At 44.9% G+C, this 12,766-nt stretch overlaps 1 protein-coding gene across 18 annotated transcripts in view; it reads left to right on the top strand.

Annotated features, from left to right (window-relative positions):
- NRXN3 (neurexin 3) overlaps positions 1 to 12,766 on the top strand; it is a gene marked incomplete at both ends in the record, with an annotated part of 1,501,492 nt that overhangs the window by 967,813 nt on the left and 520,913 nt on the right. For 4 of the 18 annotated variants that reach the window (XM_084241397.1, XM_084241400.1, XM_084241399.1 and 1 more), the window contains one exon: positions 3,170 to 3,650. The exons of the other annotated variants lie outside the window; for them this stretch is intronic. In XM_084241397.1, coding sequence (XP_084097523.1) covers positions 3,416 to 3,650 — 235 coding nt within the window. Of the gene's footprint in view, positions 1 to 3,169; positions 3,651 to 12,766 lie in introns of those variants that run through there. 18 annotated transcript variants of the gene reach the window in all.

The following is a 12,766-nucleotide window of genomic DNA, read 5'->3' as shown; positions in this document are numbered from 1 at the left end:
AGCTGGAGAATTAAGGCATAAGCCAGGTTATCCAGGATTCTTTACAGTTATGATACAGAGTTAGAATAAGTCCAAAGTACAGTGGGGGCCCATTTGGAAAACTAAATCCAGGAGTAGTTGGGTTGAATGGGAATCATCTTCTACCTTTAAAGGAGGACTCTGCAAATGTTAACTTTTTTTTTTTTTTTTTTACTTTTCTGATAATAGCATAAGACCCTACACATGTGTTTAACTTTCTTGGAGCTTGACCTTATTTTTCTGTTAAACAAAGAGGACTGCCACTCTCAGTCCGTTGCTATGCAAAATGCTCTGTGTCTACATTATCTCATTTACAGCTCCCAACATCCTCATAAGAGAAGGCCTTATCTACATTTTACAAAAGAGGAAACAGGGTTATTTTGAGTCTTTGTAAACTGCTCTTCTCCCTTGTTTCCCTGTGTACCTGTTGCTTGTTGAAGACATTGTGTTTGTAGGCCTCCACTCAAGGGCATGAAGGAGCTTGTCCCCCGCCACTGCCCTGGGGATCCTTGGGAGTGAGAGCCTGAGGATTTGGGCTGACAGAGCATCATTTGCTTTGGGATAGGTGGACATTTAGGACAACACCAATTTCAGAACCAGAATACCAAGGCACATCATAAATTCTGAAATGGACTTGATATTTGACCTTGAAGAGATCATCCATAGGTTTCCTATCTTTATCTGCTAGCATGACATATAATGCTATTTTCTGCAACATCTCCTTGGGGTGTCCCAAAGATGAATAGCACTGTCTTAATCCCTGTTCTTTATCCTCAGTTGGGGGTTTTGAAATGTTCTTTGAGAGTAGGAATATAAAGGTATGGAAGCTCCTTTTTAAAAAAGAAATGTCAAGGCCTCCCCAGTGGCGCATCAGGTTGCGCGCTGCGCTGTGAAGCCGTCCACAGCCTCTGCAGCACCAGTTCGATTCCCAGCCAGATAGGGAGATACCCACATGGTGAGGCAGACCTCTCCTGTCTCCCCCTCCCCCTTCTGCTCCCTGCTCTGTCTCTGGTGAATTCACTCACTCTCCTGTGCCTCTGGCCTGTACCCCAGCTCCTGTATAAAAAACAAATAAATAAATCTTTAAAAATAAATAAAATAAATCTTAAAAAAATTAAAAAACAAAGAAATGTCACCTAAATACAACATAGATACTAAGATTTAACCAGTAAGTCTCAGATAGTATATAAATACGATTTAATCAGCAAGTATTAGTCCACTGGCTTCTCCCCCAATCCCACCTCTACCCCCTACTCTTCATTAAATGGAATGTGCTTGTTTGAAAGAGGTGAGTGAGGAGAGAGCCCAAATTAGCAGCATCCAGGTGGAAAAGGGCTGGTCTCAGGGCTGCCAGTAGGGTTTGTGGTTCTGTCCCTGATCTAGTAGTGCCAGCAGTGGAGGGAGCGAGTGGGGACATTGAGGCTTCCAAGGGGAGAATATCCCCAGTTCCCTGGCAGAGCGAGAGCCCTGGGTCAGCCTCCTGCTGGAGTCACAGATGCCACTATGGGGCACCAAGCCTGCTCCTGCCGCTCCTGCTCTCCGCGGTGGGGTCAGCCTGCATGCAAAAGCCATGCGTGGAGGCCACAGGGGCTTCCCCAACTCAGGGCCGCCTCCCCGGAGGCCAGTCCAAATCAGGCCAGCTACTCTCCTCCGCCAGCGCACGCAGCCCTCGTGCCTTCTGAGGTTCTCTGACCAGCACGGCCAGCGCGGGTGCCAACCTCTGGCTCCCACGAGTGCCCTGGCCACCGGCATGGAAGCCACCTTTGCGCCGTCTGTCAGCCACCAAGCCCTCACCCTCGGGTGCCAGGACTCCCCTCCTCCTTCACTTACGAAGAGCCAGGAGTCGGGTTGCCACCATTTGCCCCTGGGATGGAGCCTTGGACATCTGCGCCCCAGGAGAGACCCGCCTGACCGCCCGCCGGGGGTGGGGAGCGCGCTTGCTGCACCACCGCGCGCCGCCCCGGCGTTCCCGCTGACTCAAGGGGTTTATTTTTATTTCTATTTGGGGCGACTTCGGCTTTAGCTGCCGGCTGCATTTTTTCTTAGCAAATTACAAAAGGTGACTTAATCGCCCGCCGAACTTGGCTCGATGCGCTGGGAGGGGAGAAGGAAAGGAGTGATAAAAGGGGGTTCAGCATTGCACTATCCATCACACACACACACACACAATCACACACACACACAATCACACACACACACACTCACACACTCACACACACACACACACACACACACACACAGCTCCCCCGCCACCCCCTGCTCCCCGGAGCGCAGCGCGGGGCGGGCGCGGCGTGTGCGCGGGAGGCCCGCGCGCGGGTGTAAGATGCGCGTGTACTTGAATGGGGGGGCCGGGATTCCGGGGCGCTCGGCCCCTCCTTCCTCCCCGAGCCAGCCAGTCCCTCGGCAGAGCGCTTGGGCTGCACTGATTTGCTCCCGGGAGTGCGCTATTTGCATATGACTTGCCCATTTGTGAATTTGGTTCCCTAACTCCTCGCTTCACTTCACCTGTGCCTCCCAGTTGCGCGCACTTTGCCGGCGCCCGCCCGCCTCTCGGCCACCTCTGCCGCCTGCCGGGCACCTCCTCTCTGGCTCTCCACGCTCGCCCACCCGCCGCCCTCCGCCCGCCCGGTGCCACGCTCGTTGGGGTGGCTGCTCCGCGCCGGGTTCCTGCGCCTCCTCTTTCCCTCCAGAGCTTCTTGCTCTTCTCCGGCTGCTCCCGCTGCTGCTCTTGCTGCTACAGATTGTCCTCCAGTTGGGAGACCCAAGACGCGAGCGGCTGCTCCGTGGCACGCTTCCAGGACGCACAGGGTTAACAGCCTCCGCGCCCTTCGCCAAGACTCCGAGGAGCACGCGAGCAACTCTCCCACCTGCCGCCCCCGGGAACCTGACAGTTCTGCATTGCATCGCCTGCGAGCGGAAAAAGGGAACATGTTCAAACTGCTTGGATGTTGGGATAAACTAACCTGAGCCTCCTTGGGTCTCCTGCTGGCTCCTCTTCCTTGATTTCCACCTTTGCTCTGTGTGCCTCCTGGAGTGAGCAGCTGAGTCTCCAGACCCGAGGTGCCCGGGCGATCAGGAGGCAGCCGCGCCAGGCCTGCCCCCTGACATGTGTGCCATTCCGGGACTCCCTAGGAGGGTCGCTATGCCTGGGTGGACTTCGGCATCCTAAATTTCAGCTTGGGAAAAGGGAGGCTTTTGCCCTTTTTAAAGTAGTTGTTTTTTTTTTTTTTTTTAAACTGATTCACCATCTGTCTTGAAAGTGCTTATTCCTTCTCTCTCTCCACAATTTGGGCAAGTCTTCTTCCTGCTATGATGGGCCCCTGGGCACCATGAACTTCATTATCCTTCGCTGGCTGGAATTCAAACTGCCCATCTGTGGTGGTCCAGTGCACTGACCATGCACCCGAGAATCCACGCGAGACGGAGCCCTCCTCGTCAGCCGGCCTGGACGCTTGGGATATGGTCCCTATTCTGGGGATGTATCGTCAGCTCTGTGTGGAGTTCCTCTCATGTAGCTTCCTCTTCCTCGCCGGGGTCTAACTCTCAGCACGAGCACCACTTCCATGGCAGCAAGCATCACTCAGTGCCTATTTCTATCTATCGCTCCCCTGTCTCCCTTCGAGGAGGGCACGGTGGGTCTCTCTGCTCTTTATCCTTTTAGTGGGGCATAGCAATTCCTTAACCCACTCGCCTCTCAGGTAATGTCAAGGGTGGGAAGAGAATCAAAAACTGAATTTAAAATGATGGAAAGCATCGCATGTGCATGAAAGAAGAGAATGTCCAGTTTCCCTTGAAAAGCTGTGTATTCTGCCCCCCTTCCATGTCCCCTCCCAGACTTTCCCTAAAGGTTCTCTCCTTAGTTCCCTTATTCATAGCTGCTGTACAAATACCACGTTCTCCCCTTTGCAACCTTACACCTCCTTCACCCCTGTGGCAGGCAACTTATCTGCTAAGTCCCAGTGCTGCACTTTGAGATTCATTCATTCACCTTGCTTTCACCCTTCTCTCAGATCTTGTTGGGGAGCTAGTCACGGGAAATAGCAGGCAGCAGGAAGCCTTAGGTCTTCAGCCTGAAGTTGATGAAACTGCTATAAAGTGGCCTGTGTGGTAAAGGTCAGGGAGGGTAGCAGAGTGTAAGAAAGCAGAAAATATGATTAATAGCCAGTGGTCATTGTTGTTCATTTAAGCAGCTTTATATTTTGTGCACATTCTGATGAAAGGAGCAGCTCTGGCAAAAAAAACAAACAAACAAAAAAAAAAAAAACCGTACATTTAATGTTGCTAACTACCCGAGAGGAAGTGATATATTAGATAAGACAAAGTCCATTGATAATTTAGCCAAGTGTAAATTACAGTAAGTCTGAGCCCATCATTCTTGCAAATGCTATTTCAATTAAAGGTAGCATGAGGACTTTGTTCACACTAAACAGGTGGGGTGTGTTTTGCATCAAACAACCCTCCTTTGCATAGCTATGGAAGGAAGAGATCAATGGTTCTTAAAAATATGTTCAGCTCTGAGTAGGCTGTCTTTGAAAGGGTAGTATCTGCCATGAAGGTAGGAGCTCGGAGCTCGCTGTAGTAAACTGTTCTAAAGAAGGGCACTTCATTATTTGTTTACTATGCACTCACTCTGCTGGAGGGGAGAGTAGGAATCACAGAGCCCAACTGCAGGAGCAGCTCTCCAGGGAGCAGCAGGAGTGAACCACAGGCAAGGTCCCCTGCCCCGGCTTGTGTTTTGAAGACCTGTAACATGCAGATCCCATGCTCAGTGTCAGTTCTTCCTACTGCCTCCTGGCCCTGGGCTTCTGCTATGCTGTCTGTAGTGTTAAGTGGAAGCACGTTGAGAAAATGCCAGCACGTACTCTGGCACTTTCTGGCTTGCTCTTTAAATTTTATTTGATGGAGTTGTCAAGCAGCTCAAAGCTTATAAGGCTGGTGAAGGGGGTTTGGTGGTGGGAAGGAGGGAATGCTTGATCTGGATCTAGTAGCTGTTGTCTCTGTGACTCCTGCTGGGTAGGATATAGGATTCCTTAAAGCTAAATAAATAAATAAAATCCTAGAAGAGAAAAGAGCAACTGCCCCCAAAAAACAAAAGCAATTTTATTGAAATGGAAATGTTCAGCTTCTGGGGGGAGAGAGAGTTTGGGAGTGGGATTGTACAAAAGTGGGAGTGAAGAAAAAAGGGAGTGGGGGATGGAGGAAGCCAGACAATTACTAATAGCCATAATTAAACTCAGTGATAATTAGCTAAATTTTGCTAATGAGTGTAAATGATCAGCAGGGAGATGCAGATTATGCATTAGTTAGAGGTTATAGGCCGGAGGGGTCTTGATGTTTTCTGTTTGGGAAGTAAACAGTTAAAACCTGCTACTACTAAGTAATAGAATTTGCAGAGCAGCATTTCTCAGGGGTTCCTAAGACTGTCAATCTCTCTCTCCCTTCTCCCTCCACCCTCTCCCCACAACTGTGCTAAAGGGTTGAGGCTTGCACAAGTCAAATGCAACTCTTCTTTATCTCATTTCTTCAATAATCAGTCGCTGGGTACCCTTTAATTTTTTTTGACTGGTACCCAGTCTGGTTTCTCATTATCCTGCATCTGACAAGATTCAGGGTGATGGAAAAGTGGAACAAAGAAATTAAATGATTGGAGACCCTAAAAAATGCCCTGGACCCACAGAGCTGTAGAAGGCAGTGAACTCCAGGGTTTGGCAGGCTAGATAAGAAAGCTCAAGGAGTCAAGTCTTCCTTATCCTCTTTCAATCCTCAAATCCCATCCCATTGATTTGGGGCTTGGGAAGTGAATGCTTCTGTATTAGGTATGTTTCTTGCATATTTAATTAATGTGATTGAGCTCGGAATCAAGAAAAGCAGCAATCAACAAAATGCTCCCATTTCTGGCTCCAATCCCACATTTTAAACTGTGATCTTCTGTGTTTTGAAAGGACCAGGAGACCCCTCAGTGTGTTGCTAATGAGCCTCTCATTCTTCCTTAGAGTACATGTGTTTCCCCCCATCCAAGACAAAGGTTTAGTAACAGCAATTGTTTTAAAATATTTTTTTTGCATGGAGGTGGTAGGAGGCAAAGCACCATGAAACTAATGACTGTTCCTGGTAGTTTTCTGCCAACCTTACTCCAAAGTTAAATGCAGCAAGCTCTATTGTCTGCTAAAATCTGTTACAATAGACAACTGGCTTCCTGTTCCCTTCTGTTCATTCTGGTATAAAATAAAAACTAGAGCCTTGGGTCCCTGTTTTGGATTCAGGAAATAATTTTGTTTGTTTCTACTAACTACTAACCTTGTTCAACTCTTGCCCATTTCCTGAGAAGCCTTAAGTCCTCAGAGCTGCCATGTTAATTACTTGTTTCCACCCATTCCTTAAACCATCCTGCCCTGTAGTGGGATTAGGACTCAACCAGATAGAAACACCTAGTCTTTTGCCCATGCTTGATTCTGATCTTTCAAAAATTGATTATGTGTAGATATGCCTGAAGTCTTTATCCCAGGGTTTCCTAGAAAGGCTGAGGTCCTTTATGAGTGGGGAATGACAGAGTGGGGTAGGGGGCTCAGATTGTGTGTAGTCTCACCAGATAGACTCAAGTGAGGCTTGTTTTTCAGGAGAGAACTAACTCTCCTCTTAACTGTGAGCTCCTAAGTTTATTCATTTGGCCAATGTCTTTTCTCAGGTTGCCTGCATTCTTTCTTCCTCCCTTATGTTCAGTAGTCATTCAGCTATCATTTATTGAGCGCTTACTCTGCGTCAGTCTGTGGGTTACTTGCTAACCATAGAAAATTAAGACATGATTGTGTTCAACTGGGGATAGTGTCAGAAGTATTTTGATCATCTATAAACAATAAATGCTTCTAATTTTAAAAGTATGGAGGCAGGGTGGGCAATCAAAATACAAAGGAAAATTAATTAATATAAAATCTAAATAGCCTTTATTAAAATGCAGATTTATATCCTTTGGTTAAAGTATCCATCCAGCTGCATTTCATCCTTGATTTTATTTCCATTATTAGATGTCATGTTGATCAAAGCATCTTGGTAGTTTCGTCATATGGCACATAAATACTAAAGTATAATTTGTTACCAACCTTCTCATAAGGGAGTTTTATATATTTTTTTCCTTCATTTTCCCTCTGTTCCACTTAGAAGAACTCCCATGTGTTTCTCTGAAAAATACTTTAATGCTTTTAACTTAGAAACAGGTTGCTCTAAGGTCCTAAGTTTAGCATGTGCCTTTCATTTTATTTCCCACAAAATAGCAAACCTTCTCACTTCTTAGGCATTTGGTAGAATTGGATGAGAACATAGAAATTAATTGTAAGAGGAAAGTCTCTTGCTTAGAAACTAAGGGATGGGTGGGGAGGGAGAGGGGGGCAACATAAGTCCTTTCTGTATCATCTTAGCAGAAGTGGGGGTGGTGGTCCCAGATGGGGCTCATAGCCGGGGGTCCTATGTCAAGCTACTCATTCACTGTCACAGCGACCCACCTCTTAAGTTTTTCTAGCCATGGGGCTTGTTTTACTCTGATCTATTGAGCACTTTCTTCTGCTCATCCAGCTGCTTTCTAACCACTTTCTCACTCCCCTCCTTCTTGGGATTCAGTTTGCTGAATAATTCATGATGTTGGTTGACAGATAAAATGATAAGATTTATACGTCTTTGGACTTGGTGATGAATTAATTGAATTGGATTCTCCTACTCTCTCTCCTCTAGATGCATTGTTTTTCCTCTCTAAAATTTGCTGGCAAGTGATGAGTCTGGAGATTAACTAGTTCTTGCAAGATCACCCTGGGAAGAGTGCACTGCCCTACTGTAAATTTCTTTGGGACATGGGTCATTGGGGTCAAAGTGAGGCCTGTCATGTCATAGAGAGAGAAGATGAGATAATTGGAGCAATTTCTTTCAGGAGAAAAGAAAATCCCCCAATAGGCTGTTGACTAGAATTCTATTGTAGTATTTATTCCATTATTGTCAGACTTTGAATCTGGAAGAGGTAATATATTCCATTTTGCATTTCTTTAAAGATGTATTTATTTATGCATACAAGAGCTGGGGTACAGGCCAGAGGTGTGGGGCGTGAGAGGATTCACCAGAGACAGAGTGGGGAATAGAACAGGCAGATTTGACTAAAGCACACTGCTGAGGAGAGCAGTGGGCGAGTCAGGAGAGGTCTGCTGTGCCATGTGGGTTGCTCCCTGGCTGGCCAGGGATCGAACTCGTACTGCAGAGGCTGCGGACAGCTTCATAGATTGCGTCATAACCCCTTGCGCCACCAGGGAGGCCCCTCCATTTTGCATTTTCGTGAATGAACTTATATCTCAGAAGACTTCTTTGCTAGGATCCTCGGTGATCTCTGAAGATAAACTTTGAAGCTGAGCTGATCACATTTCCCTCCGTCTTAATATGTGAAAGCTGCCATTAAAAAATAACAATCTCTGGGTGGCCTAAAGACCACAATGTCTTCTCTCAGAGCTAGAGGGGATAGAAGTCCATGATGGTGCTGGCAGATTTAATTTCTTCAGGGACCTCTTTCCTGGGCTTACAGCATGTCTTCATATGGTCTTACCTGTGTGCACACATCCCAATGTCATCTTCTGTGTCCTTTTCTTATAAGGACACCCGTCAGACGGTCAGACTGGATTAGGGAGCCTTCTAAATCCCTCATTTTAATTTAATCAATCTTTAAAAGGCATATTCTCCAGACATAGTCATATTCTGAAGTACTAGGTCTTAGAGCTGTCACTTGAGAATTTGAAGGTGGAGGGCCTCCCTCCACGTCCTCCCAGATAAGGCATTCATTGGGAAGGCATAAAACTACACAGTTCAGTGAATCTCTGTTGAACTTGAACTTCCACAATGGAAAAATAAAACCTTCTGTGACAATAGTAGCAATTCACAAAGTGGGTAAGATGGTGCCTCAAGAGGAAAAGTTCTGTTTACATATGTGGAGAAAACAGAATCAAAGGCTTAGTTGAAACTTGTGTTTGCTTTCCTCTCAGTTTATCTTGTGTGACCAAGTTCACATGATGACATGTAGACTAATTCTCTCTGACTGCAGGCACCATGTGCTCTACAGACAAACTCCAAGGCTTCCCCTCAGAGCCCCCTCCATTCCAGGCCAGCACCTGCCCTCCCAATGACTTCCTGTGTGAACTCTACTGGCTCATCCTTTTCCTTTCCAGAGACACACACCATCAACTCTATTCACATCTCATCCATCAGTGAAGAAAAACATATTAAATAAGTAAAAGAATAATTAATTTTTGGCAACTGGTAAAAATATGTTCTCTTAAAAAGGAGTCAGTTTTCCCTTTCTATTGGATTTTTATTTTGTTCAAGTGCACCTTAAAACATATGATGTAACCTGTTTACTTCGTGACTCAGTCATGGTTGTGTGGTAAGATGAAGAAATGTGTTGCATTTATAAAGCCCTCACTGCTATATATTCCAAACAAGCTATTCATTTGTTTGGGGGAAGGAGACAAGGTTGGGTTCTGTATTCAGATATTTCTGAGATGTGATTTTGAGAATGTGTGCTAATAAGGATGACAGTTGAATGACAGTAGAGTTATAATGGGTAGTGTGATGTCAGGTGGGGGCGGAAACAATCAGCCCTAAGATTTAAAGTCAGAGGAATAGGTGACAATCTTCATCCTGATAGTTAGCAACTTTGTGAACCTGGATAAGTCACCTGCCTAAGATTCAATTTCTTCATCTTTAAACTGGGAATAGCAACAATAGTTCTCACCATACATATGTTTCATGATTGTACGGAGAATTCAGCAAGTTGTGTTTGTACATTGTAAGCCACTGCATACAGTTTAAAAATGGTACAAGAAATATGTTAATGATAATGCTTTTCAATTCCTTGTACAAATCACAATTCAGTCTTGAATGTTTGCTGGTTGAGGTAAAAAGTAATACATATAGTAAATCTTCTCATTTCCCCATCTGTAGTAGCACATTTTGCTGTCAAGGGCGTTACTTGATTTACTTACTAGTTCTTTAAGGAAATGTAGAGGAGAAAACTTAAACATGTAGTTTCTTGTTTATGACACACAAAAAAGAGACAGCGTTTGTGGTCAGCTTGTACCTTCTGATAACTGTCTTCCTAGGCAGAAACGTACATCAAGCACATTTTAGCCCGGAACAACAAAATTACAGCAAACCATTTAGAGGCTTAGAAATCTAGTGAAGTGGAAGGGGAGAGGCCGCTAAAAATATTTTGAGACCATGTTGGACATTCAGAATCAGGATCCTGTTTCCCGCAAACTTGTATAGAGTTTAAACATCCTGTGTGATGCTTAGCATCCGTTGAAACTAGAATTTTTAAGCCAGTTTATACATGGGTAAGACAGGTTTCTTAAGACAACTCTTTTAAGAACTGAAAATGGAGAGCTTCCTTTAAATGTCATTTCTGAGACTTTTGCTTGCCAGGACTCGAAGGTTATAGAGGAGACAGAAGAGCATTGTTTTGCCAGAATCCTTGATGTTGACTTTGTGGAGCCAATTTTAAGCCAAAACTCTTGTGGGGGAGGACATGGTGCCGGGTCATAGATTTGACTCTCATTTTCTCCTTGAAAAACTCCGTGATTTTGGATATGATCCTGTTTTAATTGTATCAATCCTTTCACTTTTAGACATTCTATGCAAAATATTGATCTTCTTCCCAATCTTGTTCCTTTGACTGTGGTTTTCCTACTGCTTGTAGTGTGTATGTGCCTTAATACTACAACTGGGTGAAGTTTTCATTTCATGAGGGGCTCGAGTAAGATGATCTCTCCCAGTGGTTCTCAGCCCTGGATTGCATGATTCACCTGTATGTTTATCTTTAAAGACCCCGCTGTGCATCTTAAACCTGTTGGAGAGCCATGGGTCTGCCTGTTATTTTATAAGTCTATTTTCTTGAATATCATAACTTACACCAATGCCACTAGTCAGGTTTTCTCTTTTCCTCTCTGACAGAAGTAGCATAATATACAAGAGTGGCACACTGTGATATTATAAAGCTGCAATCCAACTTCACCACAGAGTCATGCCAAGGCTGGAAGAACACAGCTTCCATTTAAACACACCTTATAATAGTAGAAAGGAGCTCTGCATTATGTTTAAAATGCTGTGCTGTGTTTAGCCATATCAGGGCAGGGGGCAGAGTAGCAACTGAGTTTATAAAGAGCAAGTGATTTATTTCTACTTACAGCTAGAGTTTTGAGACTGAATTGTTTGGATTGTACACCAACACACAATGTACACCTACCGTGTACCAGGCACTCCTCTATTGCTTCACATACATGATTTCATTTAATCCTCACAATCCTTTGCCTTTAATAAGGTTACCACTGTTTCATAAATAAAAACAGTGAGATCCAGATCAATAAGTGGCCTGACCAAAGGAAAATGGCAGCAGAGCCAGGACCCCAACTCATTTGTGACCATACCACAGAGTCTATTATCTCGAGCAACAGACAGAAAACAAACACAGCAGGTTCTTTTGTCAGGAATAGAGAGTGCAGGTTAATGAAGCATTCAGGTCAATGTGCATGCCATTCTTTTCCCACTCATGTTTGAGAGGGTCTGCTTCATAATAAGTATTTGAATGTTTTCCAGTATCCTAAACCCATTATGACATGAGGGGATACTAATTAAAAGGGCTGGTTTGGATCAAACATTCACACATGGTACATGTTTTTAAATAGCAGGTAAATGATGGGTGAGATGCCATATGATTGTTTGGGACTAACACAGTCATATTCTGTAAAAGTCAAAGGACAGGAGAAGTCTGTCTTACACCCCTCAAAAAAGCACACCAGTAGGCTCTAAAAGCTTAAGGTTAAAGGAGAACTTGGGGGGTTATTTGATCCTCTACTTTTCTTGATGGGCAAATTGGAGAGTTGGCCAAGGGCATCTGGTCAGTGTCAGATCAGTGGGGGAACAGTATGACCCCAAGTCCATCATTTCTCTTTTGTTCTATTGAAGAAATGCCAACATCTCACTCCTTTGATACCCTTTCTCTCATTCCAACCTTGGCTCCCATCTCTGTGGATTTGTCTCTCCTGCGCTAGGTTAAATCCTGCAGGAAAGGATTCTGGTAGCAAGCCAGCAATGGACTTTTCTGGTCTTTGGCAAAAATTAATCTTTCATGAGCATCTTTCTAATAGATACCTAATTTTATGTTAAGAGGTAGGGTTTCTTGGGGATATTCTGAAAGCAGCTTCTGTATGGGAGACTCCAGTGTGAGACAGTGTCCAGACTTGGGGCCCCAGGCAGGGAGACATTTCCTGTCTTCTTGGGTCTCGTTCACCAGAAAGTTGGGGGGAAGTGACCTGAGTACTCACCTGTCACTTTTTCTTATCTGGAATCCACACCAAATTATTGTTCAGGGACATGTTCACTGCCCAGTCCCCGCCCCTGGTTTACCAGCTATTTATCTGAATGTGAAACCCCTAGAAATGAGCAAGGCACGTGTACTGAAGCTCTGCCCTCACCCTCCCTTTGTTACAGTTTTGAAATATTCCTGTCACCCCCATATTAAAGCATAACCATGTGTGCTCCTGAGTGACTTTCCCCCAAACTATGAATTTCAACTATTTTCGAGGCAGTCTTTCAGAATTTGAATATAATTACACGCTTTGAGTGCAAATTGTGGTTTTTGCTACATAAGAAACTAATGGAAATGATCCGCCTGTTCCTGTAGTTTACAGATTATATGCTTCAGAACTGGGGCGTATATTTAGGCGGC

The sequence above is a fragment of the Talpa europaea genome (genome assembly GCF_964194135.1).
Source record: "Talpa europaea genome assembly, chromosome: 8".
Lineage (NCBI taxonomy): Eukaryota > Metazoa > Chordata > Mammalia > Eulipotyphla > Talpidae > Talpa > Talpa europaea.
Note: the sequence above shows the minus strand (reverse complement) of the source record. Positions and strands in the feature narration are given on the sequence as shown.